The sequence below is a fragment of the Hemitrygon akajei genome, chromosome 5 (genome assembly GCF_048418815.1).
Source record: "Hemitrygon akajei chromosome 5, sHemAka1.3, whole genome shotgun sequence".
Classification (NCBI taxonomy): Eukaryota; Metazoa; Chordata; class Chondrichthyes; order Myliobatiformes; family Dasyatidae; genus Hemitrygon; species Hemitrygon akajei.
In genome coordinates this window covers 112,717,525-112,743,004 of record NC_133128.1, presented here as the reverse complement: position 1 = coordinate 112,743,004, position 25,480 = coordinate 112,717,525, and the positions used below count along the sequence as shown (strand labels likewise).

At 42.8% G+C, this 25,480-nt stretch overlaps 1 protein-coding gene across 2 annotated transcripts in view; it reads left to right on the top strand.

Moving 5' to 3' along the window:
- The window catches only part of nhej1 (nonhomologous end-joining factor 1), a 395,026-nt gene that overhangs the window by 44,961 nt on the left and 324,585 nt on the right, over window positions 1–25,480 (top strand). For both annotated transcript variants that reach the window (XM_073046191.1, XM_073046192.1), the window contains exon 4: window positions 17,802–17,940. In XM_073046191.1, coding sequence (XP_072902292.1) covers window positions 17,802–17,940 — 139 coding nt within the window. The remainder of the gene's footprint in view (window positions 1–17,801; window positions 17,941–25,480) is intronic.

Genomic DNA, 25,480 nt, shown 5'->3' with positions numbered 1-25,480 from the left:
ATATTGTCAATATTAAACAGGTCTGCGGTGCAAAAAAGGGTGGGTATCCCTGGTGTTTATACATTATTTCTACTTCCGGGTTGTGGGGTTTTACTTCTGGTCTTTTCTGCCCCAGTGCGCATGCATGTAACTAGTTGATCTCGCCTTTCACTGAGACCGAGGTAGGGGATCTTGGGCTTAAAAAGGTTGGTGCCCACTACTCTACACCATGCTTAGAGCAAACAGTTTTTAAGTAGCGTCAGTTACATGTGCTTATGTTCAAAAAGCAGTGATTTTTGTCACTGATAGTTGCTGAAAAATAAGCAGTAAGACAATTCAGAACTGTTTTGCTCACTGCAGTTTCAAGCATTCAGATTTGGAGATGCCAGAAACTATTGAGAGTGAAAATAAAATGATTTCACTACTTCATCAAGGTAGGAACTACGAAGAATTTTAAGGTATCTACAATTATCTTGAATGTTACAATGAAAGTGAAGACTTGGAAGATGTGATCATCGACTATATTGTATGAAGGAAGTCCATCATCTACTTTAGGTGTCTGTGCCAAATTTGTTCATTTACAGTTGATCAAAAGAATGCAGCAGGATATGCTGATTTCCTCTGTCAATAACTATTAGGAATTAATATTCAGTTTTATAGTACTGCAGTTCTATTGATAGTGTTCAAATTTGTTCTGTATTTTCTTTAAATACATAATTTGTTACTCAGTTAAACTGTAGTTTGTAATTATTGTACCTTTTTAACTATTTCCATGAAATCGAAGCAGCCGCTTAATTGGACCAAGATGCACTGGTCCCAATGTATTCCAATTAACCAGGATCCAATGTGCGTCAAAAAGGGAGCATAAAAAAGAAAAAAAAGTGAGGTAGCGTGCATGGGTTCATTGTCCATTCAGACATCTGATGACAGTGGCGAAGAATCCGTTCCTAAAATGTTGAGTGTGTGTCTTCAGGCTCTTGTATCTCCTTCTTGATGGTAGCAATGAGAAGTGGGCACGTCCGGGGTGATGAGGGTCTTAATGATGGATACAGTGTTTTTGAGGCATTGTCTTTTGAAGATGTCCCTGGTGGTGGGGGGGGGGGGGGGGCTAGTGTCCACGATAGAGCTGGCTGTGCTTACAAATTTCTGCAGCTTTTTCCATTCTTGTGTAGTGGCCCCTCCATACCAGATGGTGATGCAACCAGTTAAAATGCTCTCCATGGTACATCTGCAGAAATTTGCTAGAGTCCTTGCTGACGTATCAAGAGAATACAAAGTAAGGCAGTAGAAGACCCTTCTACTCTTTCAATTTTGTTTTTATTTATTAGTTAATATTAGTGGTTGTGGTGACTGGTAGCATTTATTATTTCTGTACTGAGGAGATAATTAAGAGCCAGTCACTTTGGGAGTCTGAAGTTATTTGTAGGTCAGATGGCAGATTTCTTTCCTAAACATTGCCCATGTGAGTTTTTATACAACCCAGTGACTGCTTGTCACTATGGCTCAGACTAGACTTTTTACAAATTCCTGATTTATTTAATTGCAAGAATTAAATTTTCCAATTGCTGTGGTAGCACTCAATGTCTTAACCCAACAATTTATTTATTTATTTTTTGATGCAGTGCGGGCAAAGTAGGCACTTCCAGCCATTCAAGCCATGCTGCCCTAGCAACTCGACAACCCCAATGAACCTTAACCTGCTCACTGGACAATGTACAACCCCCATAGTCTTTGGACCATGGGTGGGAGCTGGAGCACCTGGGGAAACCCACACATTGCACAGGGACTTCATACACAATGGCGTCAGAATTGAATTCCAAACTCTGGAATATCCCAAGCTGTAATAATGTCTTGCCCATGGTTGCATAGCGGTTGTGGGATTGAAACTCCTGTTACAGGATCACTACTAGTCCTGATTTCTGAATGTAATCCTAGTAGTGGAAATGTCATTCTGATTCTTAATTAAACCTTGTGGAGCTGCACTGATTTGGTCTTGTACTGAGATCCTATTCACCAGGTAGTTTATGAGATAATCTATACTGATATTAAACAAGGTTGGACAAAGGAAAATGATATGTTCGCGTTCATAGCTAAAGTCAATGTAAATTTATTGTCAAAGTACATTTATGTCACCATAGAGTGCCTTGAAAAAGTATTCAACCCCCACAAATATTTTCACATTTTACTTTCTCATTTTCTAAACTTCAGATATATTGGAGTAGGATTGGTTTGAGCTGATCTACAAAACATTGTGTATCATGTGAAATCAAAAGAAAAAATTCCATAAACTGTCAACAGTTTACTAAAAATTAAAAACTAAAATTGTGAGGCTGAAGAAGTACTTATCCCCTTTATAATTACTACACTAACTTTCCTCAGGTGCAGTTACCTTACCAGCTCATCTGATTTGTTGATATAGAAAATTGGAGGATCACCTGTTTTCATAAATTCTTAAGAATAAATGCCCCGGCTTTGAAAGGTCCAACAGTACGGTAGATTTTCAACAGACCGAACCAAACTGAAGACAAAAGAACACTCAAGCCAAGTCAGGGAAATGATAATACAGAAGCACGAGTCTGGAGATGGTACAAAGCCTTCTCAAGGTACTGAACATAGCTCAGAGCTTAGTGCAGTCCATCATGAAAAAGTGGACAAACATGGAGTACAACCCAGATAAGTGTGAGGTGGTTCATTTTGGTAGGTCAAATATGATGGCAGAATATAGATTAATGGCAAGACTCTTGGCAGTGTGGAGGATCAGAGGGATCTTGGGGTCCAAGTCCATAGGACACTCAAAGCAGCTGTGCAGGTTGACTATGTGGTTAAGAAGGCATACGGTTATATTGGCCTTCATCGACCGTGGGATTGAGTTTAATAGCCGAGAGGTAATGTTGCAGCTATAGAGTGCTATCATGTTTGCTGTTGTGTGCTGGGGCAGCAGGCTGAGGGTAGCAGACACCAACAGAATCAACAAACTTATTCATAAGGCCAGTGATGTTGTGGGGGTGGAACTGGACTCTTTGACGGTGATGTCTGAAAGAGGATGCTGTCCAAGTTGCATGCCATCTTGGACAATGACTCCCATCCACTCTAGAATGTACTGGTTAGGCACAGGAGTACATTCAGCCAGAGACTCATTCCACCGAGATATAATACTGAGCGTCATAGGAAGTCATTCCTACCTGTGGCCATCAAACTTTACAACTCCTCCCTTGGAGTGTCAGACACCCTGAGCCAATAGGCTAGTCCTGGACTTATTTCCACTTGGCATGATTAACTTATTATTTAATTATTTATGGTTTTATATTGCTATATTTCTTCACTGTTCTTGGTTGGTGCGGCTGTAACGAAACCCAATTTCCCTCAGGATCAAAAGTGGATGTCTGTCTGTCTGTGTGACTGTATAGGACCCTGGTCAGACCCCACTTGGAGTACTGTGCTCAGTTCTGGTCGCCTCACTACAGGAAAGACGTGGAAACCATAGCAAGGTGCAGAGGACATTTACAAAGATGTTGCCTGGATTGGGGAGCATGCCTTATGAGAATAGGTTGAGTGAACTCGGCCTTTTCTCCTTGGAGCAACGGAGGATGAGTGGTGACCTGATAGAGGTGTACAAGATAATGGGAGGCATTGATCATGTAGATAGTCAGAGGCTTTTTCCCAGGGCTGAAATGGCTAGCATGAGAGGGCATAGTTTTAAGGTGCTTGGAAATAGGTAGAGAGGAGATGTCAGGGGTAAGTTTTTTACACAGAGGGTGGTGAGTGCGTGGAATGGGCTGCTGGCGGCGGTGGTGGAGGCGGAAATGATAGAGTCTTTTAAGAGTCTCCTGGATAGGTACATGGAGCTTAGAAAAATGGAGGACTATGGGTAAGCCTAGGTAGTTATTGGGTAAGGACCTGTTCGGCACAGCTTTGTGGGCAGAAGGGCCTGTAATGTGTAGGTTTTCTATGTTTCTATGAAGCCACACCTGCACTGCCTAGGTCAGGCTGATCCTCTAAACTTAGTTGCTGGAGAAAAATGGCACTTGTAAGAGAGACTACGTTGACATCAATAGTCATTCTGAGTGAGCTGCAACTGGAAATGAAATTCATGACTCCACAATCTCTAAGGCCTTGCACAAAAATGATGTTTATGGAGGAGTGGCAAGGAAGAAGCCTGGCTAAAAAAACATATCCTTACCCAAAAAGACTTTGTAACAAACACACTCAAAATGCTGTAGGAACTCAGCAGGCCAGGCAGCATCTATGGAAAAGAGTACAGTCAACGTTTTGGTCCAAGACCCTTCAGCAGGACTCAAAACTTTGCAATGTATTATTTAGTATATACTGTAAAGATGCAGAAGGTCTTGTGGTTGAAGGAGACTAAAGTTGAAAATTTTGGCCTCAACACTAAGCAGTAGGTGTGGCGTAAGTCTAATTCTGTGCATCAGCCAAGTAACGCTATCCCTATTGTAAAGAATGCTGGGGTTGCATCATGCTATGGGGATGCTTTTCAGCAGCAGGGACTGGAAATCTGGTCACGATTAATGAGAAGATGAATGCTGCTAAATACAGAGAGATGCTGGATAAAAACCTGCTCGCCTCTGGCAGAAGGCTTAAACTGGGGAAGAATTTAGTCTTTCAGCAGGAAATGACCCAAAGCTCACTGCCAGAGCAACCATGAAGTGGCTTCAAATGAAGATGTGCTTGAGTGGCCCAGTCAGACCTTAACTCTATTGATCATCTTTGGCAAAACCTCAAGGTTGCTGTCCACCGCCACTCCCCAATTAACCTGGCACATTTTGGGCAATTTTGTAAGGAGGGATGGGCAAATCTTGCTCCATCACGTTGTACAAAGCTAATAGAGAGCTATCTAGAAAGATTAGAATTTATTTAAATCTTACATCTGTCACACAATGTGAGGGAGTAAAAACCTTTGCATTATGACTCCTTTGCAATGTACAGACATGAATTTATAAGTCTAATGACTTGTAGAAAGAAGCTGTCCCGTAACCTGTTGATCCTGGCTTTAATACTGCGATAGCGTTTGCCAGTTGGAAGTAGCTGAAGCAGTTTATAGTTGGAGTGACTGGTGTACACGATGATCTTCCAGGCCTTCTCTCTGCACCAACTGTTATGAATGTCCTCAATGGAGGGAAGTTCACATCCACTCTCTGCAGTGCCCAGCAATCAAGATTGATGCAGTTCCCATACTAGGCAGTGATACAGTCAGTCAGGATGCTCTCAATGGTGCCCCTGTAGAAGGTCTTGAGGATTTGGGGGCTCAAACTGAATTCTTCAGTCGCCTGAGGTGGAAGAGACGCTGTTGTGCTTTTTTTTTGCCACATAGCCGGTGTGTACAGTCCAGGTGAGATCAAGGAGAAGTTGTTATCCTGCCACCACTGAGGATACAAAGAGGATTTCCATGTATATAAATAGTAAAAGAAAGATGATAGTGGATATTGGACTACAGGTAAATGACACTGGAGAAATAGTAATGGGGGCGGTGGGGTGGGTGGAACTGACAAAAAATTGCGGACGAACTTAATATTTATTTTGCTTCAGTCTTCACTGTGGAAAACACTAGTAGAATGCCTGAAATGCAAGAATGTCAGGGGGCAGAAGTGAATGTCATTGCTATTACTAAGGAGAAGGTAACTTGAGAGGCCTGAAGGTAGATAAGTCACCTGGACTACACCCCGGGTTCTAAAAGAGGTGACTGAAAAGATTGTGAAGGCATTAGTAATGAACTTTCAAGAATTACTAGCTTCTGGAATGGTTCCATGGGATGGGAAAAATTACAACTGTCAATCCACTCTTTAAGAAATAATCAGAAGTAAGGAAATTATAGGCCAGTGAGCCTGACCTCAGTGGTTGGAAAGATATTGGAGTCTATTATTAAGGGTGAAGCTTCAGGGTACTTGGAGGCACATGACAAAGCATCATTTCCTTCAGAGGAAATCTTGACTGACAAATCTATTGGAATTCATTGAGGAAATAACAGGCAGGATAGACAAAGGAGAGTCGGTGAATGTTGTTTATCTGAATTTTAAGAAAGTACACATGAGGCTGCTTAACAAGATAAGAACCCATGGAAGGATACTAGAAAAGACAGAAGAATGGCTGACTGGCAGGAGGCAAAGAATGAGAATAAAGTGGCCTTTTCTGGTTGGCTACTGGTGACTAGTAGTGTTCCGCAGTGGTCGATGTTGGGATTGCTTATTTTCATGTTATATGGCAATGATGTGGATGAAGGAATTGATGAATATGGCTGAATTTGAGGATGAGGTGAAGATAGGTGGAGGGGCAGGTAGTGTTAAGAAAACAGGGTGTCTGCAAAGGGACATAGCTAGGTTAGGAGAATGGGCAAACAAGTGGCAGATGGAATATAGTGTATGGAAGTGCATGGTCATGGACTCTGGTGGAAGTAAAGTTGTGGACTATTTTCTAATTGGGGAGAAAATTCAAAAGTCATAGGTGCAAAGCGACTTTGAAGTTTTTATGTAGGATCCCCTAAAGGTTAACTTGCAAGTTGATTTGGTGATAAGGAAGACAAATGCAATGTTAGCATTCATTTTGAGAGGACTAGAATATAAAACCAAGGATATAATACCGAGACTTTACAAGGCATTGGTCCGATCGCACTTGGAGTATTGTGAACAGTTTTCAAAATCACAATCAGGTTTACTATCACTGGCATATGTCCCCTTATCTAAGAAAAAATGGGATGTCATTGGAGTAGGTCCAGAGGAAGTTCACAAGAATGATTTAAGGAATGAAGGGGTTAACATATGAGGAGGGTTTGATGGCGCTAGACCTGTATTGCTGGAGTTTAGAAGAATGGGCTGGGGGAAGATCCAATTGAATATTGAAAAGCCTAAATGGAATGGATATGGAGAGCGTGTTTCCTATAGTGTGAGGGTCTAGGACCAGCGTTCACAGTGCCAGAACAGGGGGACATCCATTTAGAAAAGGGACGAAGAAAAATGTCTTTAGCCAGAAGGTGGTGAATCTGTGGATTTCATTGCCACAGACAGCTGTGCAGGCCAAGTCATTGGGTGTATTTAAGGCGGAGGTTGATAGGTTCTAGATTAATCAGGGTGTCGAAGGTTATGGGGTAAAGGCAGGCTAATGTGGTTAAGAGATATAATAGATCAGCCATGATGGAATGGCAGACCAGACTTGATGGACCAAATGCCCTAACTGTTGACCTATGTCTTATGGTCTAACTTGAGTTGTAGAGTCCTTGAAAGTGAGTCTTTGAGTTGTGGAGTCATTTCAGAGTTGTGGTGAGTGAAGTTATTGATACTGATTCAGGAGCTTTATGGCTTTAGGGTAATAACTATTCCTGAAGCTGGTGGTGAGGGCCCTAAGGCTCCTGTCTCTCCTGCCTGATGTTAGTATGGAGAAGAGAGCACCGCCTGGATGAAGGGGGTCCTTGTTGATGGATGCTGTTTTCTTGTGTCAGTGCTCCTTGTAGATGTGCTCACTGATGGCTAGTGCAAAACTTTACAATGCCAACTGCAAGTTCAAGGTTCAATTTCTGCTGCTGTCTTTACGTAGTCGTACCTTATCCCTGTGACCGCGTGCATTTCTGCTGGATGCTCTAGTTTCCTCCCACATTCCAAGTATGGATAGATTAGGGGTAGTGAGTGTCGGCATGCTGCTTTGGTGCCAGAAGTGTGGCAAGATCTGCTCCCAGTAGAGAGTGTTGGTCGTTGTATTTCACTGTATCTTTTGAAAATCTAGCAACTGTCACAGAAGTATAGTTCATTACCTTTCATCAGGTCAGGTGATGCTTATTGTCTTATGTCAAGTATTTATCTGTATAGTTGCAATGAAAAATTTACTTTTAAGTGGCATCACCGGTACATACCATCAGATATGCAATATTCGACGTTCGCAAGAAAAACACAAATGAATCGTAACTTATTCAAAATTAAACAAGAAAAGCACATTTAGAACAAATGTACATTTTAGTGCAAAGTGATTAACGTGGTCATAGTGTTACTATACTGAGATAGTGATTAAGGTGGTGTTGATTGGCTCAAGGACCAAATGGTTGAAGGGAAGGAGCTGTTCTGGAGTGTGCTGGTGGTGTGGGGCTTCAGGCTTTTGTACATCCTGCACAATATAAGCTGCAAAACGGTAGCATGGCATGGCTGGTGAGGATCAATGTTGATAGAGATTGTCTTCTTGAGGCAGCCTTCTTGAGGAGATGTTGGGGAGGGAAGTGCTCGTGATGTATTGGGCTGAGTCCCCTGCTCTGTGCAGCTTCTTACATTCCTCTGAGTTCAAGTTGCTGTTCCAGACCGTGATGCACCAGTCAAGATAGTTTCAACCATACACTTGTAGATGTTTGCTAGAATGTTTGGTGACAAGCCAAATCTACCTAATCTTCCAGGAAAGTAAAGAGCAAACACGAGGAAATCTGCAGATGCTGGAAATTCAAACAACAACACACACAAAATGCTGGTAGAACACAGCAGGCCAGGCAGCATCTATAGGGAGAAGCACTGTCGACGTTTCGGGCCAAGACCCTTAAAGATGCTGGTATGCCTTCCTTGTGATTGCACCCAAGACAGGTCATCTAATATGTTGATACCATCTGGACCGGTCCATCATTCAAACTAGATAAAGTACCTGGACTCAAAGTGTTGACTGTCCAGTTCTCTTCACAGATGCTGTCTGACAGTGATTTCCTCCGACAACACACACAAAATGCTGGAGGAACTCAGCAGGCCAGGCAGCATCTATGGAAAAGAGTACAGTCGACGTTTTGGGCGGAGACCCTTCAGTAGAACTGTCTTGCTGATCTGTGGTCATGAGATCACATCCCACTGTGGTGAGTTGTGGAGGTGAATTCAATAAATCTATGGGTTGGCATGAATATTTGTTGGTTTGCCTCTTTAAAAGCCAATTGCTGCTGGCAAGCGAATGAGCCGCTCTCGAATGTTCTGTCGTTACTCCAATAGTCACACTATAACAATAGGAGCTTGCTTTATAGGAAAGACTCCCAAGGCATTGCATGGAGCATCATAAGACACTGGCTCTCATGAAGCAGTACTAGTTCAAAGAGGTGGGATTTGAGGGGCAGAGGCAGGGTTGATTATGCAGGGGATTCCAGAGGTTTGATTTGGCAGCTGAGGACACAGCCACCAGTGGCAGAGCGATGAAAGTCAGCGAGAGGCTTGATTGTTTACTGTGAATGACCACTGAGTTAGCCCAGTTATATAAGAAAACAAACTACCCGTACAGAATAAAGCCCACTACTGTTGGCCAAGTGGGGATGGGCAGTCAAAGCAGCCTTCATGCACATGCCAAGAGCACGGGGGGAATTTTTTCAAAAGCACACAGGTGAACCAGGTTTTTTTAATGGCAGTGTAAAATACAACTGATTTATTCGGAGCTGAAGTCTGGGGACTGAACTGTTTCAGAGAGCCAGCATGGGGTCCTTTCCAAACTGTCATCTCTCCCTGGTTCTCTGAAGTCTCACCAGCAACTTTAAACTCAACACATGACACTGCTGTGAAAGCACCTTTCATAACCTCTTGACACAATACTCCCTGGGTGGCGAAGGCCTGATTTATACACAACCCGTACATACAAATGAGTGTTTGGGAGACTGGCGGAATGAGTTTGCCAGCTGTTGTGGAGATGCAGACATCCTCCACTATGTAACAGGTAGGGTAATAGCAATAGTTGAGTTAGATGCCCTGGTTTAACACCACGTTGCATTGGTTGGTCTTATAGGGGAAAAATAGTGAGGGTTAATAACTAGTAAATAGAGATATAGATTATGTTAATGTGGTAGCAGGGAACCACAGACAAAGTCTAGAACTAAAAAGATGGAATCTAGCAGAGACAACACCCAGTTTCAGGAACTTCACTAATGATGTTTTTGCGTGCACCCATTGTAAGAGAAAATTTGATTTGCTGTTACACCTGTAGCTGGTTATTTTATTCTGTAATCAGGACATAGTTATACTGGTAATCTTGTCAGCTGAGAATGTCAAAGCTGTACTAAATCCTTGCTCAGGTAGATCAGCTTCGACTGGTCAATCACCCATTATGTCAAACACCAACTCTAAGTGATCCTTCAGCTTGCTCCTATAGCTGGCCTGCTTTAAGCTGCACTTCTGACTTGCGAGCTATTCAGACTATGAGCAGTTCTCAGGAAAATTGTAAATTGCTTTATTATTGTTACCTGTACTGAGGTACAGTGGAAAAAAATTGTCTTGCATAATGTTTGCATACCGTTCAAACAGATCAATTCATAGCAAAGTGCATTGAAGGTAGCACAATGTAAGACTATTACAGAATGCAGAATAAAATGTTCCAATTATAGAGAAACTGCATCACAGGTAGATAATAAGGTGTAAAGTCCTAGAAAAGTAGATTATGAGGTCAAGAGCCCATGTTATTGTACAAGGGGACTGTTCAATAGACTGATGCCACTAGAATAGAAAATATCCTAAATCCTAGATGTTCACTGTCCTCTCCTATCAGATTCCTTCTGCAATCTTTTACCTCTTTCACCTGTCCCTACCAAAGAGCATGACCTCTGAACGTAGTGTAGTGTATTACCATTCTCTTTGGTAGAAGGAAAAAAGGCGTAGACTAATGTCTAAATGGGGAGAAAATTCAAAAATCAGAGGTGCAAAGGCACTGGGGATTCTCTAAAGATTAACTTGCAGGTTGAGTCAGTTAAAAGAAAGACAAGTACAATATTAGCATTCATTTTGAGAGGATTAGATTATAAGAGCAAAGATGTAATGTTTAGGCTTTATAAAGCATTGGTCAGATTGTACTTGGAGTATTGTGAGCCATTCTAAGAAAAGAAATGCTGATGTTGGGCTAAATCCTGAGGAGGTTCATGAGAATTTTTCTGAGTAAGAAAGAGTTAACGTATGAGGAGTGTTTGACAGCTCTGGACCTGTGTTGACATTGCGCTGACAAAAATGGGGTGCGGATCTCAGTGAAACCTAATAAAATGTTGAAAGGCCGAGTTAGAGTAGATGTGGAAACTATGTTACCTAAAGTGGGGGAGTCCTGGACCAGAGAGCGCATCGTCGGAGTACAAGGATGTCCATTTAGAACGTAGATGAGGAGTGGTTCCTTTAGCCAGAGGACAGTGAACCGGTGGAATTCATTGCCATCATGAAGAAATCTGCAGATGCTGGAAATACAAACCGCAGTAGTGAACACCTTATATACCGGCTGGGTAGCCTCCAACCTGATGGCATGAACATTGACTTCTCTAACTTCCGTTAATGCCCCTCCTCCCCTTCTTACCCCATCCCTGACATATTTAGTTGTTTGCCTGTTCTCCATCTCCCTCTGGTGCTCCCCCCACCCCCTTTCTCCTGAGGCCTCCCGTCCCATGATCGTTTCCCTTCTCCAGCTCTGTATCACTTTCGCCAATCACCTTTCCAGCTCTTAGCTTCATCCCACCCCCTCCGGTCTTCTCCTATCATTTCCCATTTCCCCCTCCCACCACTACTTTCAAATCTCTTACTATCTTTCCTTTCGGTTAGTCCTGATGAAGGGTCTCGGCCCGAAACGTCAACAGTGCTTCTCCCTATAGATGCTGCCTGGCCTGCTGTGTTCTACCAACATTTTGTGAATTCATTGCCATAGTTGGTTGTGAAAGCCAAGTCATTGGCTATACTTAAAGTGGAGATTGATGGGTTCTTGATTAGTCAGGGTGTCAAAGGTTATGGGAAGAAGGCAAGAAAATGGGGTTGAGAGCGATAATAAATCAGCCATGATGGAATGGCAGAGCAGACTCGATGGGCCAAGTGGGTTAATTCTGCTCCTGTGTCTTATGGTGTATCCCCTCCCAGCTTCTCGCTTCATTCCCCCCTCCTGTACCTTCCCCCTCACCTGGTCTTACCTATTACCTGCCAGTTTGTTCTGCTTCCCTCCCCCCAGCTTCTTATACTGGCTTCTGCCCCCTTCCTTTCCAGTCCTAATGAAGGGTTTTGGCCTGAAATGGCAAATGTTTATTCCCCTCCATAGATGCAACTTGACCTGTTGAGATCCTACAGCATTTTAAGACGCTAAGAACATGACATATGAGCAGAATCAGGGATTTCAGTAAATGTTTGACCAGGGGAAATCTCCCCTGCCCTCTTTTTAAAGATTGTACTGCAGTCTTCCAGTTAACATCTCATCTGAAAGACAGCAACTCCCACTCCAGCAGTGCTGTGTGCCCCAGACAAGGCATGGAGAATCCAGCTCGGATTTCAACCTTGGGCGTGTGGAATGGAGGGTTAAACCCACAAGATTTTGACTGGGGCGAGAGTCCTACCCACTGAGCCATTGCTGATGGTGCTGGCCAACCTTGAGGGTGCTTGGTGGTAATGTATTAACCCACGGCAACGCCCATGTGGGGAGGCGTCTTGCACCACTGGCTGTTTTCAACCCAGACTTGTGCGGCCGTCGAGGGCCAAGAGACTGACCACATCCAACACAAAGGCGGCAGCCAGTGTTGGTTTTTAATGAACCTGCGAATGAAGTGACCAAATACTGAAAAATGTGAAACTTGGTGTTATTTGATTTTGAGACACTTTTATAAACCTCAGTTTATTTACAGCTGCAAACCTCACAGTTATTCATTCTGATACCGATCACCAGGCTGTGGTAAGGCTCCACCTCGCTTCATATTTATATATATTTTTTCATGAGCATGTCTGCGGAAGATTTCATTTTACAGTGTCTGAAATTCCTCTGCCTCGATCTCTGGGAAATTCCAACTTTCGCACAAAGTTACTTACTATGCCGTACCTGCAAAACTAGTCCATTTTTGGTGCCTGTGCTCCTAGTTTTGGACATGTGCTGGGGTAAAATTTGAAGTATGTTGCAGTAAGATCGGGGTTCAATTGCCGCTGCTGACTGTACAGAGTTTGTACATTCTCTGCATGACCTCTGGATATTCCAGGTTCCTCTCGATTTTATCTCTGTCATTATCAGGCCAGCACAGTAGCATATTGGCTAGGGTAACACTATTACAGCACCAGAGATCACTGATCGGGGTTCAAATGCTGTCACTGTCTGTAAGGAGGTTGTACGCTCTCCTCATGACTGCGTGGGTTTCCGTCAGGCGCTCAAGTTTCCTCCCACGTTCGAAAGCCGCACAAATTTGGGCTAGTGAGTTGTGGAAGTGTTGAAGCTGGAAGTGTGACGACACTTGTCCCCAACACAGTCTTCGAACTGTGTTGGTTGTTGGGGCAAATGATGAATTTCACTGCATGTATTGATGTACGCGTGACAAATAAAGCTAATCTTGTATTCTTAATTCTTTCTTTACATTTTTCCAGTTTTTGAACATGTGTTGGGGTGTATCCTGCGTTAAGATTGGGGGTCAAATCCTGCCGCAGTCTGTAAGGAGTTCGTACATTCTCCTCACGACCGCTGGGTGCTCTGGTTTTCTCTCACATTCCAAAGATGTACGTGTTAGGGTTAGTAAGTTGTGGGCATGCTATGTTGCCACTGGAAGCATGGCGACACTCCTGGGATGACCTGAGATCATCTCGGACTGTATTGGTCATGGACGCAATTGATGCATTTCACTGTATGTTTTGATGTTTTAATGTTGATGTGACAAATAAAGGTAATCTTCCATCTTGATGCTTTCTTTACTGTACACCTGGTTTTGGACATGTGCTGGGGTAAATCTGAAGTATCCTGCAGTGGGCTATTCAACTACTGCAGGGGCTGGAGGACTCAACGATTACTCACAAAAGTAGTATTGCAAACCTGTTATTCCACAACCCATCAACACCACCCCACAATATCCAGTACTTCTTCATAATACATTTATCTACCACATTTCAATTATGAACCGATGAAGGGTCTTAGCCTGAAGCATAGACTATTTATCCCTCTCCATTGATGCTGTCTGACTTGCTGAATTCCTCCAGCATTTTATATGTGTTTCTCTTGGTTAGTGGTTTTCTGCTAAAATGGGCCCTTCTAATCCAGTCTGTGTAGGTCTCTTATCAGGATTGTTTAATGTAATTTCCAGTACACATATAAAGAAGAACAAAGTAATTGTTACTTCAGATTTGATGCAGCACAAAAAATACCACAATAAGATAAAGATACAATAATAAAAAACACAATAAATATATAAGATGTCTTTTATACACAGACTGACAGGAAATGATAAAGTAATGGTGTTTGGCGGTGTGGAGATGTGGGTTAGTGGGTGGAGGTGTTGATCAGCCTCACTGCTTGGGGAAAGTAACTGTTTTTGAGTGTGGTGGTCCTGGTGTGGATACTACGTAGCCTTCTCCCTGATGGGAGTGGGAGAAACAATTCATGAGCAGGATGGGTTTAATGCTTCATGATGTTACTGGCCCTTTTCTGGTACCTTTCTCTATATATGTCCTTGATGGCAGGCAGGCAGGTCCCGGTGATGCTTTGGGCAGTTGTGACTACCTGTTGCAGAGAGTCTTATCAGTTCACATACCTCTTTTAAGTCTCTCTTGAACTACCTTTTTCAGAAAGAAAACCACCCTGGCTAACCTTTCCTTATGACACCATGCTTGACAAGATCATCATGAATCTTATTGTTTGTGATGATCAATTTCAGTTTTATTCATTGAACTGTGCCAATTCACACACTTAAATAGATTAAACAATGATGAATTCTATTGATTCATGATGTTGAGGTTAGCATAAGCTTTTACAGCACTAGGATCAGGATTTGATTCCTGCCACTCTTTATAAGGAATTTGTACATTTTCCAGGTGCTGTAGTTTACTCCAACGTTCCAAAGACACAGTATTAGTGATAGTAAGTTGTAGGCATGATCTGTTGGCACCCAGCTCAGTACTCACTGATTTGGTTTAATGCGAATCGTGCATTTCACTGTGTTTAGATGTACTTGGAAGTTTGTGAAGATTTGGCCTGACATCTAAAACTTTGACAATCTTCTGAAGAGTATATTGACTGGTTGCATCATGGCCTGGTATGGAAACATCAGTGCCATTGAGTGGAAAATCCTACAAAAGTAGTGGATATGGCTCAGTTCAACACAGGTAAAGACCTCCCCACCATTGAGCACATCTACACGGAGCACTGTCGCAGACAAGCAGCATCCATCATCAGGAACCTCCACCACCCAGGACCTACTCTCTTCTGCCATCAGGAAGAAGGTACAGGAGCCTCAAGACCCACTCCACCAAGTTCAGGAACAGTCATTGCCCCTCAGCCATCAAGCTCTCGAACCAGTGGGGATAACTTCATTTGCCCTATCATTGAAATGTTCCCACAGCCAGTGAACTCACTTTCAAGAACTCTTCGTCTCTTGTTTTCGATATTTATTGCTTATTTATGTATTATTATTACTTTTTTTGTATTTGCAGTTTGTTGTCTTTTGCACATTGGTTGTTCATCCATCCTGCTGGGTGAGGTCTTTCATTGATTCTGTTGTCCTTCCTGAACTTACTGTGTATGCCCGCAAGAAAACAAAACTCATGGCTGTGTATGGTGATAATAAATTTACTTTGAACTTTATTCGTGTGACAAATAAAGCTAACTTAAAAAATGCTATCCAGTTGCTGATCTTTGAGCATATATTTGAGTTTGTGTCCATAAACAGAATGTCTACCTAACTATGAGCTGGTTCAGGAAACCCTAGATAGTTTTTATAAGAAGTCGTTTCCCTTGGCAGAAACCAGGTCAGTAGATACAAGGCATTTTGGTAGTTGGTTTGTACCAAGGTACCACATGTGCTGAGCTACAGTGAAAAAGTTTGTTTTGCATGCCATCCATACAAATCACTTCACCACATCAGTTCGTCAAGTTAGTACATGGGAAAAGCAATAACAGGATGCAGAATATAGTGTTACAGTTACAGAGAGAGTGCGGTGCAGACTGATGATATGGTAAAAGGCCATGCAGTTTAATTTGTGAGGTCAAGGGTTCACCTTATTTTATTAGGGCACCATTCACAATGGGGTAGAAACTGTCCCTTGGTATATGCTTTCAGGCTTTTATATATTCTGCCCGATGAAAGAAGGGAAAAGGGGGAACGTCTGGGGTGGATGCAGTATTTGATAATGCTGGCTGCTTTACTGAGGCAGGAAGACGTGTAGACAAGAGTCCTAAGAGGAGAGGCGGTTTTCTGTGATGTATCCACAACTCTGCAGTTTTTTGTGGTCTTGGGCAGAGTAGTTGCTGTACCATAATTGCTTTTGTAGAACTGTTGGCTGGAAGGTAAGTAAAATACCATCTCTGAGTGTGACTTTTGGATGTTTGGAAGCATGTAAATAAAATGAGGTTTGATTTGTTTTCTGAAAATGCATTAGAGAATTGGAGCAGTTTTAAGACAATTCTGTGATATTAGCAGTTAGCTTGACAACATAGAGTCATCGAGAAGTACAGCACAGAAACAGGCCTTTCAGTTCATTTAGTACCTGCCAAAACCTTTCAAACTGCCTACTCCCTGTTGACCTGCACCAGGACCATAGCCCTCCATCCCCATCCTATCCATGTACCTATCAAATCTTCCCTTAAACATTGAAATCGAGTTTGCATGGACCACTTGTACGGCAGCTCATTCCTCACTCTCATGACCCTCTGAGTGAAGAAGTTTCCCCTCGTATTCCCCTTAAACTTCTCACTTTTCACCCTTAACCCGGTTGTAGTCCCACCCAACCTCAGTGGAAAAAAACCTGCTTGCATTTACCCCATCTATACTCCTCATAATTTTGTGTATCTCCATCAAATCTCCCTTCAATTTTCTGCCTTCTAAAGAATATAGTCCTAACCTATTCAGTCTTTCCTTATAACTCAGATCCTCCAGTCCCAGCAACATCCTTGTAAGTTTTCTCTGCACTCTTTCAACCTGTTTACATCTCTCCTGTAGGTAGGTGACCAAAACTGCACACAACACTCCAAATTAGGCCTCAGCAGCAGCTTATGCAACTTCAGCATAATATCCCATCTCCTGTACTCAAAGCATTGATTTATGAAGGCCAATGTGCCAAAGGCTTTCTTTACAACCCTATCTACCTGTGACGCTACTTTCAATGAATTATGCACCTGTATTCCCAGATCCCTTTCTTCTACTACGCTTCTCAAAGCCCTACTGTTCACTGTGTAAGACCTATCCTGGCTGGTCCTACTGAAGTGCAAAACCTCACACTTCTCTGTATTATATTCCATCTGCCATTTGCCAGCCCATTTTTCCAGCTGATGCAGATCCCTCTGCAAGCCACGATAGCCTTCCTCATTCTCCACTGCACCCCCAATCTTGGTGTCATCCTCAAATTTTCTATTCCAGTTAATTACATTATCATCCAGATCATTGGTAAAGATGACAAACAATAAAGGACCCAGCACTGATCCGTGGAGCATTCCACTAGCTACCGAGGCCACCCTCTACTACCGCTCTCTGGCTTTTCGTAGATCGGACAGTGAAATGTGTCAAATCAAATCAGTGAGGATTGTGCTGGGCAGCCGTTAAGTGTTGCCACATTTCCAGTGCTAACATAGCATGCCCTCAGTTTACTAACCCTTTGGAATGTGGGAGGAAACCGGAGCACCCAGAGAAAATCCACACAGTCACAGGGGAGTATGTACAAACTCCTCACAGACAAGGGCAGGAATCGGACCCCAATCAGTGGTATCTCTGCTGTAAAGTGACACGCTAATATTACGTAAGCATTTTTTGCAGATTTATTTAATACATCATTGTTAAATTTCCCAGCTGCCTGGTGAGATTTGAAACCTTGGATTGTTAGTCCACTGACATGCCGTGCAGCAGACGTCGTGAATGGTATGTAAGGCCATGATCTGCTGAAACCAATTGCTGCCATTGTCTTCTGCAGGTATCCCGCCACATGATCTGCCCATTGCTGAACATGATGCAGGCACTGCACAGGCAGACTTGGGACCTGATGCTGCTCTTGCAGAGAAAAGATGCAGAGATTCTTGACTACAAGGAGAGTGGTGCAATGCTTAGTAGAGGTGAGAGCTTTGTCATTCACCCATGAGAAGTATGCGTTTTGTGCTGCCATTAAATAAAAGCAGAATTGTTCAAACTTCAAAGTAATTTTATTAACAAAGTATCTGTACGTATATCTCACTGTAGACTACTCTGAGGTTAATTTTTTTGCAGGGATTCCCACTAGAACAGAGAAATACAATAGAATCATTGAAAAAATACAGAGATGGACAGAAAACCAATGAGCAAAAGAAGACAAACTGTGTAAAACTAAGTAAATAATACTGACAATGTGAGTTGTAGAGTCCTTAAAAATGAGTCCATAGGTTGTGAAATCCATTCAGAGTTGAAGTGAGTGAAGTTATCCACGTTGGTTGAGGGGTAATAACTGTTCCTGAACCTGGTGGTGTGGGACCTAAGTCTCCTGCACCTCCATGATGATGGATGCTGCTTTCTTGTGGCAGCGCTCCTTGTAGATGCAATTAATTGTGACGAAGGCTTTACCTGTGATCTCTTTTTGTTGACTTTTCCATTCACGGTGTTTCCATGCCAGGCCATAATGCAGCCAGTTAGGATATTCTCCACTATACATCCATAGAAGTTGGTCAGAATTTTAGGTGACATGCTGAATCTACACAAACTTCTAAGACGGTAGAGACGAGACTGGAGAGAGAATGGAAATGCATTAAGTTTGCAGCCTTTAGCCCCTTTCATGATGTTCTGAAGAGTTTTACTTTTGGTCATGGAACTGTACAGTGCAGAAACAGGTGATTTGCCCAATTCGTTTGTGCCAATGAATTTGCCAAACTGAGAAAAAGTTAAAGGTTAGTTCTTTTTGTCATGTGCACATTGAACAACGTTCAATGTACACATGTATACCATGTGTACATTGATAGGAAAATGGAGTGCTATTTGGGAGGGAAGAGTTAGAATGATCTTACCTGAATGATCTTCAGTTCCCTGGCCTTGACCACCTCATTTTCACCATGGATGTTCAGTCCCTGTACACTTCTATCCTCCATCAAGAGAGCCTCAAAGCTCTGTGCTTCTTTCTTAACAAAAGCAATCAACTCCCCTCCACCACCACTCTCTCCTGTGTGTCCTCACCCTCAACAATCCTTCCTCCCACTTTCTCCAGACTTGAGGGGTAGCCATGGGTACCTGCATGGGTCCCAGCAGAGGCAAATGAACTGAGAAAAGAGAATAGCATTTTTACAGGAGGTAAGGAGGGAAGCGGCATAGTTAAAGATAACCGTGGGAACAGGTAGGTTTTTAAAAGAGGGTGGACAGGGAGATCGAGAAAGGGGAGGGAGATTTCAAAAGTGACTGATGAAGGCAGACATGCCAAATGCCTTCTTTACCACGTTACCTTTGTAGTGCGAGAGACCAGAGCAAACTCCCAAGAAATATAGTTGGTTCCTAGTGCCAAAATGGCCCAGCAAACCAGTCAAGCTAATTAAGTCAGTGATGTCCACATCCCATGTGATAAAATGCTAGCAAAAGATGCTGGACGTCACCATTTAAAGATGTCTTTGCTCTTTAACATTGATGGAATCATAATCATAAGGAGATGCTATTTATTCCCTCAGATCACCTGTGATTTCTGAAAGGGTTTAACTTTACCAGGCTTTTTGTCCTCCTTCATAATATCCACTCATTAGTCGCTTTATTGGTTAGACCTGTTTGTTAATGCAAATAACTAATCAGCCAATCATATGGTAGCAACTCAATGCATAAAAGCATGCAGACATGGTCAAGAAGTTCAGTTCAAATATTGGAATGGGGAAGAAATGTGATATAAGTGACTTTGTCCTTGGAATAATTGTTGGTTCCAAACAGGATGGTTTGAGTGTCTCAGAAACTGCTGATCTCCTGGGATCTTCATGCTTAACTGTCTCTAGAGTTTACTGAGAATTGGTGTGAAAACAAAAAAAAGTGCAGTGAGTGGCAGTTCTGTGGATGAAAATGCCTTGTTAACGAGAGACATCAGAGGGGAATGGCCAGGCTGTTTCAAGCTGACAAGAAGGTGACAGTCAACACACATTACCCACAGTAGTGTGCAAAAGAGCAGCTCTGAATGCACAACACTTTGAATCTTGAAGAGGACTGGGCTACAGCAGCAGAGGACACAACATGTACACTCAATACCCACTTTTAGGCACAGGAGCTAACTAATAGAGTGTCCACTCAGTGTATAATATATTCCACCTGTCACTTAACAAATGTTAATTCTGTTCTAAGTAGGATATCCTTTCTCAAAGGTTCAGTCTTGGATGAAATCTTCAACACAACCAAAGCATTTACTGCCAAGTGTTTAAGTGTCCCTTAGAAGCCAACTTCTTCTTGAACTGCTGATGCCTCTACAGGGCTCAATGTATTGATGTAATTTTGAAGAAAACACACCAGCAGCTAATCTTCAAGCCTGTTCTGCCTTTCCATTGTCTCTGATTTATTATCCTTCCCAACCCTACTCTCCAGCCTTCACCCTGTAACCTTTGATGCCCTTACTTATGAAGAATCTATCACCTCTGCTTTAAGTATACCCAATGACTTGGCCGCCACAGCTGTCTATGGCAATGAATTCCACAGATTCACCACCCTCTGGCTAAACAAATTCCTTCTCATCTCTGTTCTAAAGGAACATCCTTGTACTGTATTCTGAGGCTGTGCCCTCCAGTCCTAAACACTCCCAGTATAAGAAACATCCTTTCTACATCCACTCTATTAAGGCCTTTCAATATTTGATAGGTTTTAATGAGATTCCACTCCCCCCCCCCCCCCGCCAATTCTCTAAACTCCAGTGAGTACAGGCCCAGAACCATCAAAAACTATTCACATATTAACCCTTTCACTCCTGGGGTCATCCTCATCAGAACTCTCCAATGTTAGCACATCCTTTCTTAGATAAGGACACAAAACAGTAGTCCAAGTGCAATCAAGTGCACCTGACATCACATAAATCCTCAGCATTACATCCTTTCTTTTATATTCTTGTCCTCTTGAAATGAATGCTAACATTGCAGTTGAAGAGATTAATTGGCATTGCTTTGTGCCACTCATTTTGGGGCCTAACTTTCTTCACTCTTCAAATCAGACTGCTTGGACATGCTTTTTGAACAAAACCCTTAAAATGCTGGAGGAGCTCAGAAGGTCAGGCAGCATCTTTGGAAATGAATAAGCGGTCAACGTTTTGGGCCAAGATCCTTAATCAGTTCTGGAACATTAGGGGGAAGATGCCAGAATAAGAAGGTGGGAGGAGGGGAAGAAACCCAAGTAGAAGGTGACTAGGTGGGTGGGAGAGTAAGAATGAAGTATGTAGCTGGATGGTGATAGGTGGAAAAGTGAAAGGCTGGAGAAGGAGGAGAGTGGACCGTGGGAGAAGGGGAAGGAGAATGTGCACCCGAGGGAGCTGATAAGCAGGTGAGAAGAAGAGGTAACGGGGTGCCAGAGTGGGGAAATGCAAAAGAGGTAAGGGTGATAGAGGGAAAATACCAGAAGCTGGAGAAACATGCCTATGGAAGTTTATTTTATTTATAGATAATGTGTGGAATTGGCTCTTCTGAGCCATGCCACCAGTAACCCATCATTTAACTCCAGCTTAATCATTTACAATGACCACTTAACCTACTAACTGGTACTGTGGGAGGAAACCGGATCACCCAGAGGAAACCCACGAGTTCACTGGGAGGACGTACAGACTCCTCACAGATGATGATGTAATTCCGAACTCCCGACTCCTCGAGCTGCAATAGTGTCGCGCTAACTGCTATGCTATCGTGCTGCCCAAGTTGTGCTGTCAGCTGCCTTAACCCAAAGCTCTGGAATTCGATCATCCTTGTACTTTCTCATGAAGTGTTCCTTCAGATCTTGAATCTTGAAACTTAAGATCGTACACTGTGACCAAGTTTTCTGGCCACTTCTAAAGTGGCTGGGTGTTAAAATGTATTGAAGGTTAATGTGCTGCATTAGCTGTACTGCATAAATGCAAATCATTTGTATTAAAACCTCTTGAGCGGGCATTCTCCACCCTCAGAGCCCACATGTAACTTTGTCGTTGTGGTTGTAGACTGGGTCAGATATTCCTGGCACCTGATGACTTGGTCTGCACATATCACCACTTGAGCCAAGTCTTCAAGCAGTGTTTGTTTAATTGAATTTTTTTTTTCTGAAGACATAACAACAAAACAACTAAACCCAGCAAGTGCCAAAGCCCAATGATGATATTTATTTAAGGAAATGCACCAAAAGGCACATTTTATTACTTGTCTGAGAGAAACGGAGCTGTTCAAAACTGTAAATGACATTTATTTATAAGGCAAAGTAATAATTAGGGTTTGGACGGCTAGGCAATTAGGAGTTCAAGGCAATTCAAAGAATTATAGGGAAAGTTTGGATAGGTTAGCACTTTCGTAAGACATTGATGAAATCAAATTTGTAATACTATGTGCATTTCTAATCAGCTGTAGAAAACATAGAAACATAGAAAACCTACAGCACAATACAGGCTCTTCGGCCCACGATGCTGTGCTGAACATGTATTTATTTTAGAAATTACCTAGAGTTACCCATAGCCCTCTTATTTTTTTAAGCTCCATGTATCTATCCAGGAGTCTCTTAAAAGACCCTATCATATCCGCCTCCAACACTGTCACCGGCAGCCCATTCTATGCACTCACCACCCTCTGCGTAAAAAACTTACCCCTGAGCCTCTGACTATCCACACGATCAATGCTGCTCATCATCTTATACATCTTTATCAGGTCACCTCTCATCCTCCTTCTCTCCAAGGAGAAAAGGCCAAGTTCACTCAACCTATTCTCATAGGGCATTCTCCCCAGTCCAGGCAACATCCTTGTAAATCTCCTCTGCACCCTTTCTATAGTTTCCACATCCTTCCTGTAGTGAGGTGACCAGAAATGAGCACAGTACTCCAAGTAGGGTCTGACCAAGGTCTTATATAGCTGTAACATTACCTCTCGGCTCCTAAACTCAGTCCCACGATTGATGAAGGCCAATGCACCATATGCCTTCTTAACCACATTGAACCTGCGCAGCAGCTTTGAGTATCCAATAGACTCGGACCCCAAGATCCCTCTGATCCTCCACACTGCCAAGAGTCTTGCCATTAATACTATATTCTGCCATCATATTTGACCTACCAAAATGAACTACCTTACACCTATCTGGGTTGAACTTCATCTGCCACTTCTCAGTCCAGTTTTGCATCCTATCAATGTCCCGCTGTAACCTCCGACAGCCCTCCACACTATCCACAACACCCCCAACCTTTATGTCATCAGCAAATTTACTAACCCATCCAGGTCAGTTATAAAAATCACAAAAAAATGGGGTTTAAGAACAGATCCCTGAGGCACATCACTGGACACCAACCTCCATGCAGAATATGACCCATCTACAACCACTTGCCTACTGTGGGCAAGCCAATTCTGGATCCACAAAGCAAGGTCCCCTTGGATCCCATGCCTCCTTACTTTCTCGATTAGCCTTGCATGTGGTACCTTATCAAATGCCTTGTTGAAATCCATATACACAACATCTACTGCTCTACCTTCATCAATGTGTTTAGTTACATCCTCAATTCAATCAGGCTCGTCAGGCACCACGTGTCTTTGACAAAGCCATGCTGACTATTCCGAATCATATTATGCCACTCCAAATGTTCATAAATTCTGCTTTTAGGATCTTCTCCATCAACTTAGCAACCACAGAAGTAAGACTCACTGGTCTATAATTTCCTGGGCTATCTCTACTCCCTTTCTTGAATAAGGGAACAACATCTGCAACCCTCCAATCCTCTGGAACCTCTCCTGTCCCCATTGATAATGCAAAGATTATTGACAGAGGATCAGAAATCTCCTCCTTTGCCTCCCACAATAGCCTGGGGTATATCTTGACTTATTTAACGATGCTTTCCCAACGCTCCAGCACATCCTCTTTCTTAATGTCTAAATGCTCAAGCTTTTCAGTCCACTGTAAGTCGTCCCTACTGTCGCCAAGATCCTTTTCCGCAGTGAATACTGAAGCAAAGTATTCATTATGTATCTCCGCAATCTCCTCTGGTTCCATACACACTTTTCCACTGTCACACTTGATTGGTCCTATTCTCTCACATCTTATCTTCTTGTTCTTCACATACTTGTAGAATGTCTTGGGGTTTTCCTTAATCCTGTCTGCCAAGGCCTTCTCATGGTCCCTTCTGACTCTCCTAATTTCATTCTTAAGCTCCTTCCTCCTAGCCTTATAATTTTCTAGATTTCTATCATTACCTAGTTTTTTGAACCTTTTGTAAGCTCTTCTTTTCAGATTCAGATTTAGATTCAGTTTATTGTCATTTAAAAACCACAAATGCAATGCAGTTAAAAAATGAGACAATGTTCCTCCAGAATGATATCACAAAAGCACATGACAAAACAGACTACACCAGAAAAACCACATTAAATGTTTGGCAATCCCCAATTCAGAGTCTGGAGAGGCTGCTGCATATTAATATCGCACTACCATCTTAACGCGATATTCTTCTCAACTAGATTTTCAACAGCCTTTGTGCACCACAGTTCCCGTACCCTACCATCCTTTCCGCCTCGTTGGAACGTACCTCTGCAGAATGTCACACAAATATCCCCTGATCATTTGCCACATTTCTGCCGTACATTGCCCTGAGAACATCTGTTCCCAATTTATACTTCCAAGTTCCTACCTGATAGCTTCATATTTTCCCTTACTCCAATTAAACGGTTTCCTAATTTGTCTGTTCCTATCCCTCACCAATGCTATGATGAAGGAGATAGAATTATGATCACTATCTCCAAAAAACTCTCCCACTGAGAGACCTGACATCTGACCAGGTTCATTTCCCAATACAGATCATGTACAACCTCTCCTCATGTAGGCTTGACTACATATTGTGTTCGGAAACTTTCCTGAACACACCTAACAGACTCCACCCCATCTAAACCTCTTGCACTAGGAAGATGCCAATCGATATTTGGGAAATTAAAACCTCCCACCATGACAACCCTGTTATTATTACACCTTTCCATAATCTGTCTCCCTATCTGCTCCTCGATCCCGCTATTACTATTGGGTGGTCTATAAAAACACCCAGCAAAGTTACTGACCCCTCCCTGTTCCTAACTTCCACCCACAGAGACTCCATAGACAATCCCTCCATGATTTCCTCCTTTTCTGTAGCCGTGATACTACCTCTGATCAACAATGCCACGCCCCCACCTCTTTTGCCTCCCTCCCTGTCCTTTCTGAAACATCTAAAGCCTGGCACTGGAAGTAGCCATTCCTGCCCCTGAGTCATCTAAGTCTCTGTAATGGTCACAACATCATAGCTCCAAGTGCTGATCCATGATCTAAGCTGATCCACTTTGTTCATAATACTCCTTGCATTAAAATAGACACATCTCAAACCATCATTCTGAGCGCATCCCTTCTCTATCATCTGCCTATCCTTCCTCTCACACTGCCTACAAACTTTCTCTATTTGTGAACCAACCGCCCCTTCCTCCGTCTCTTCAGTTCGGTTCCCACACC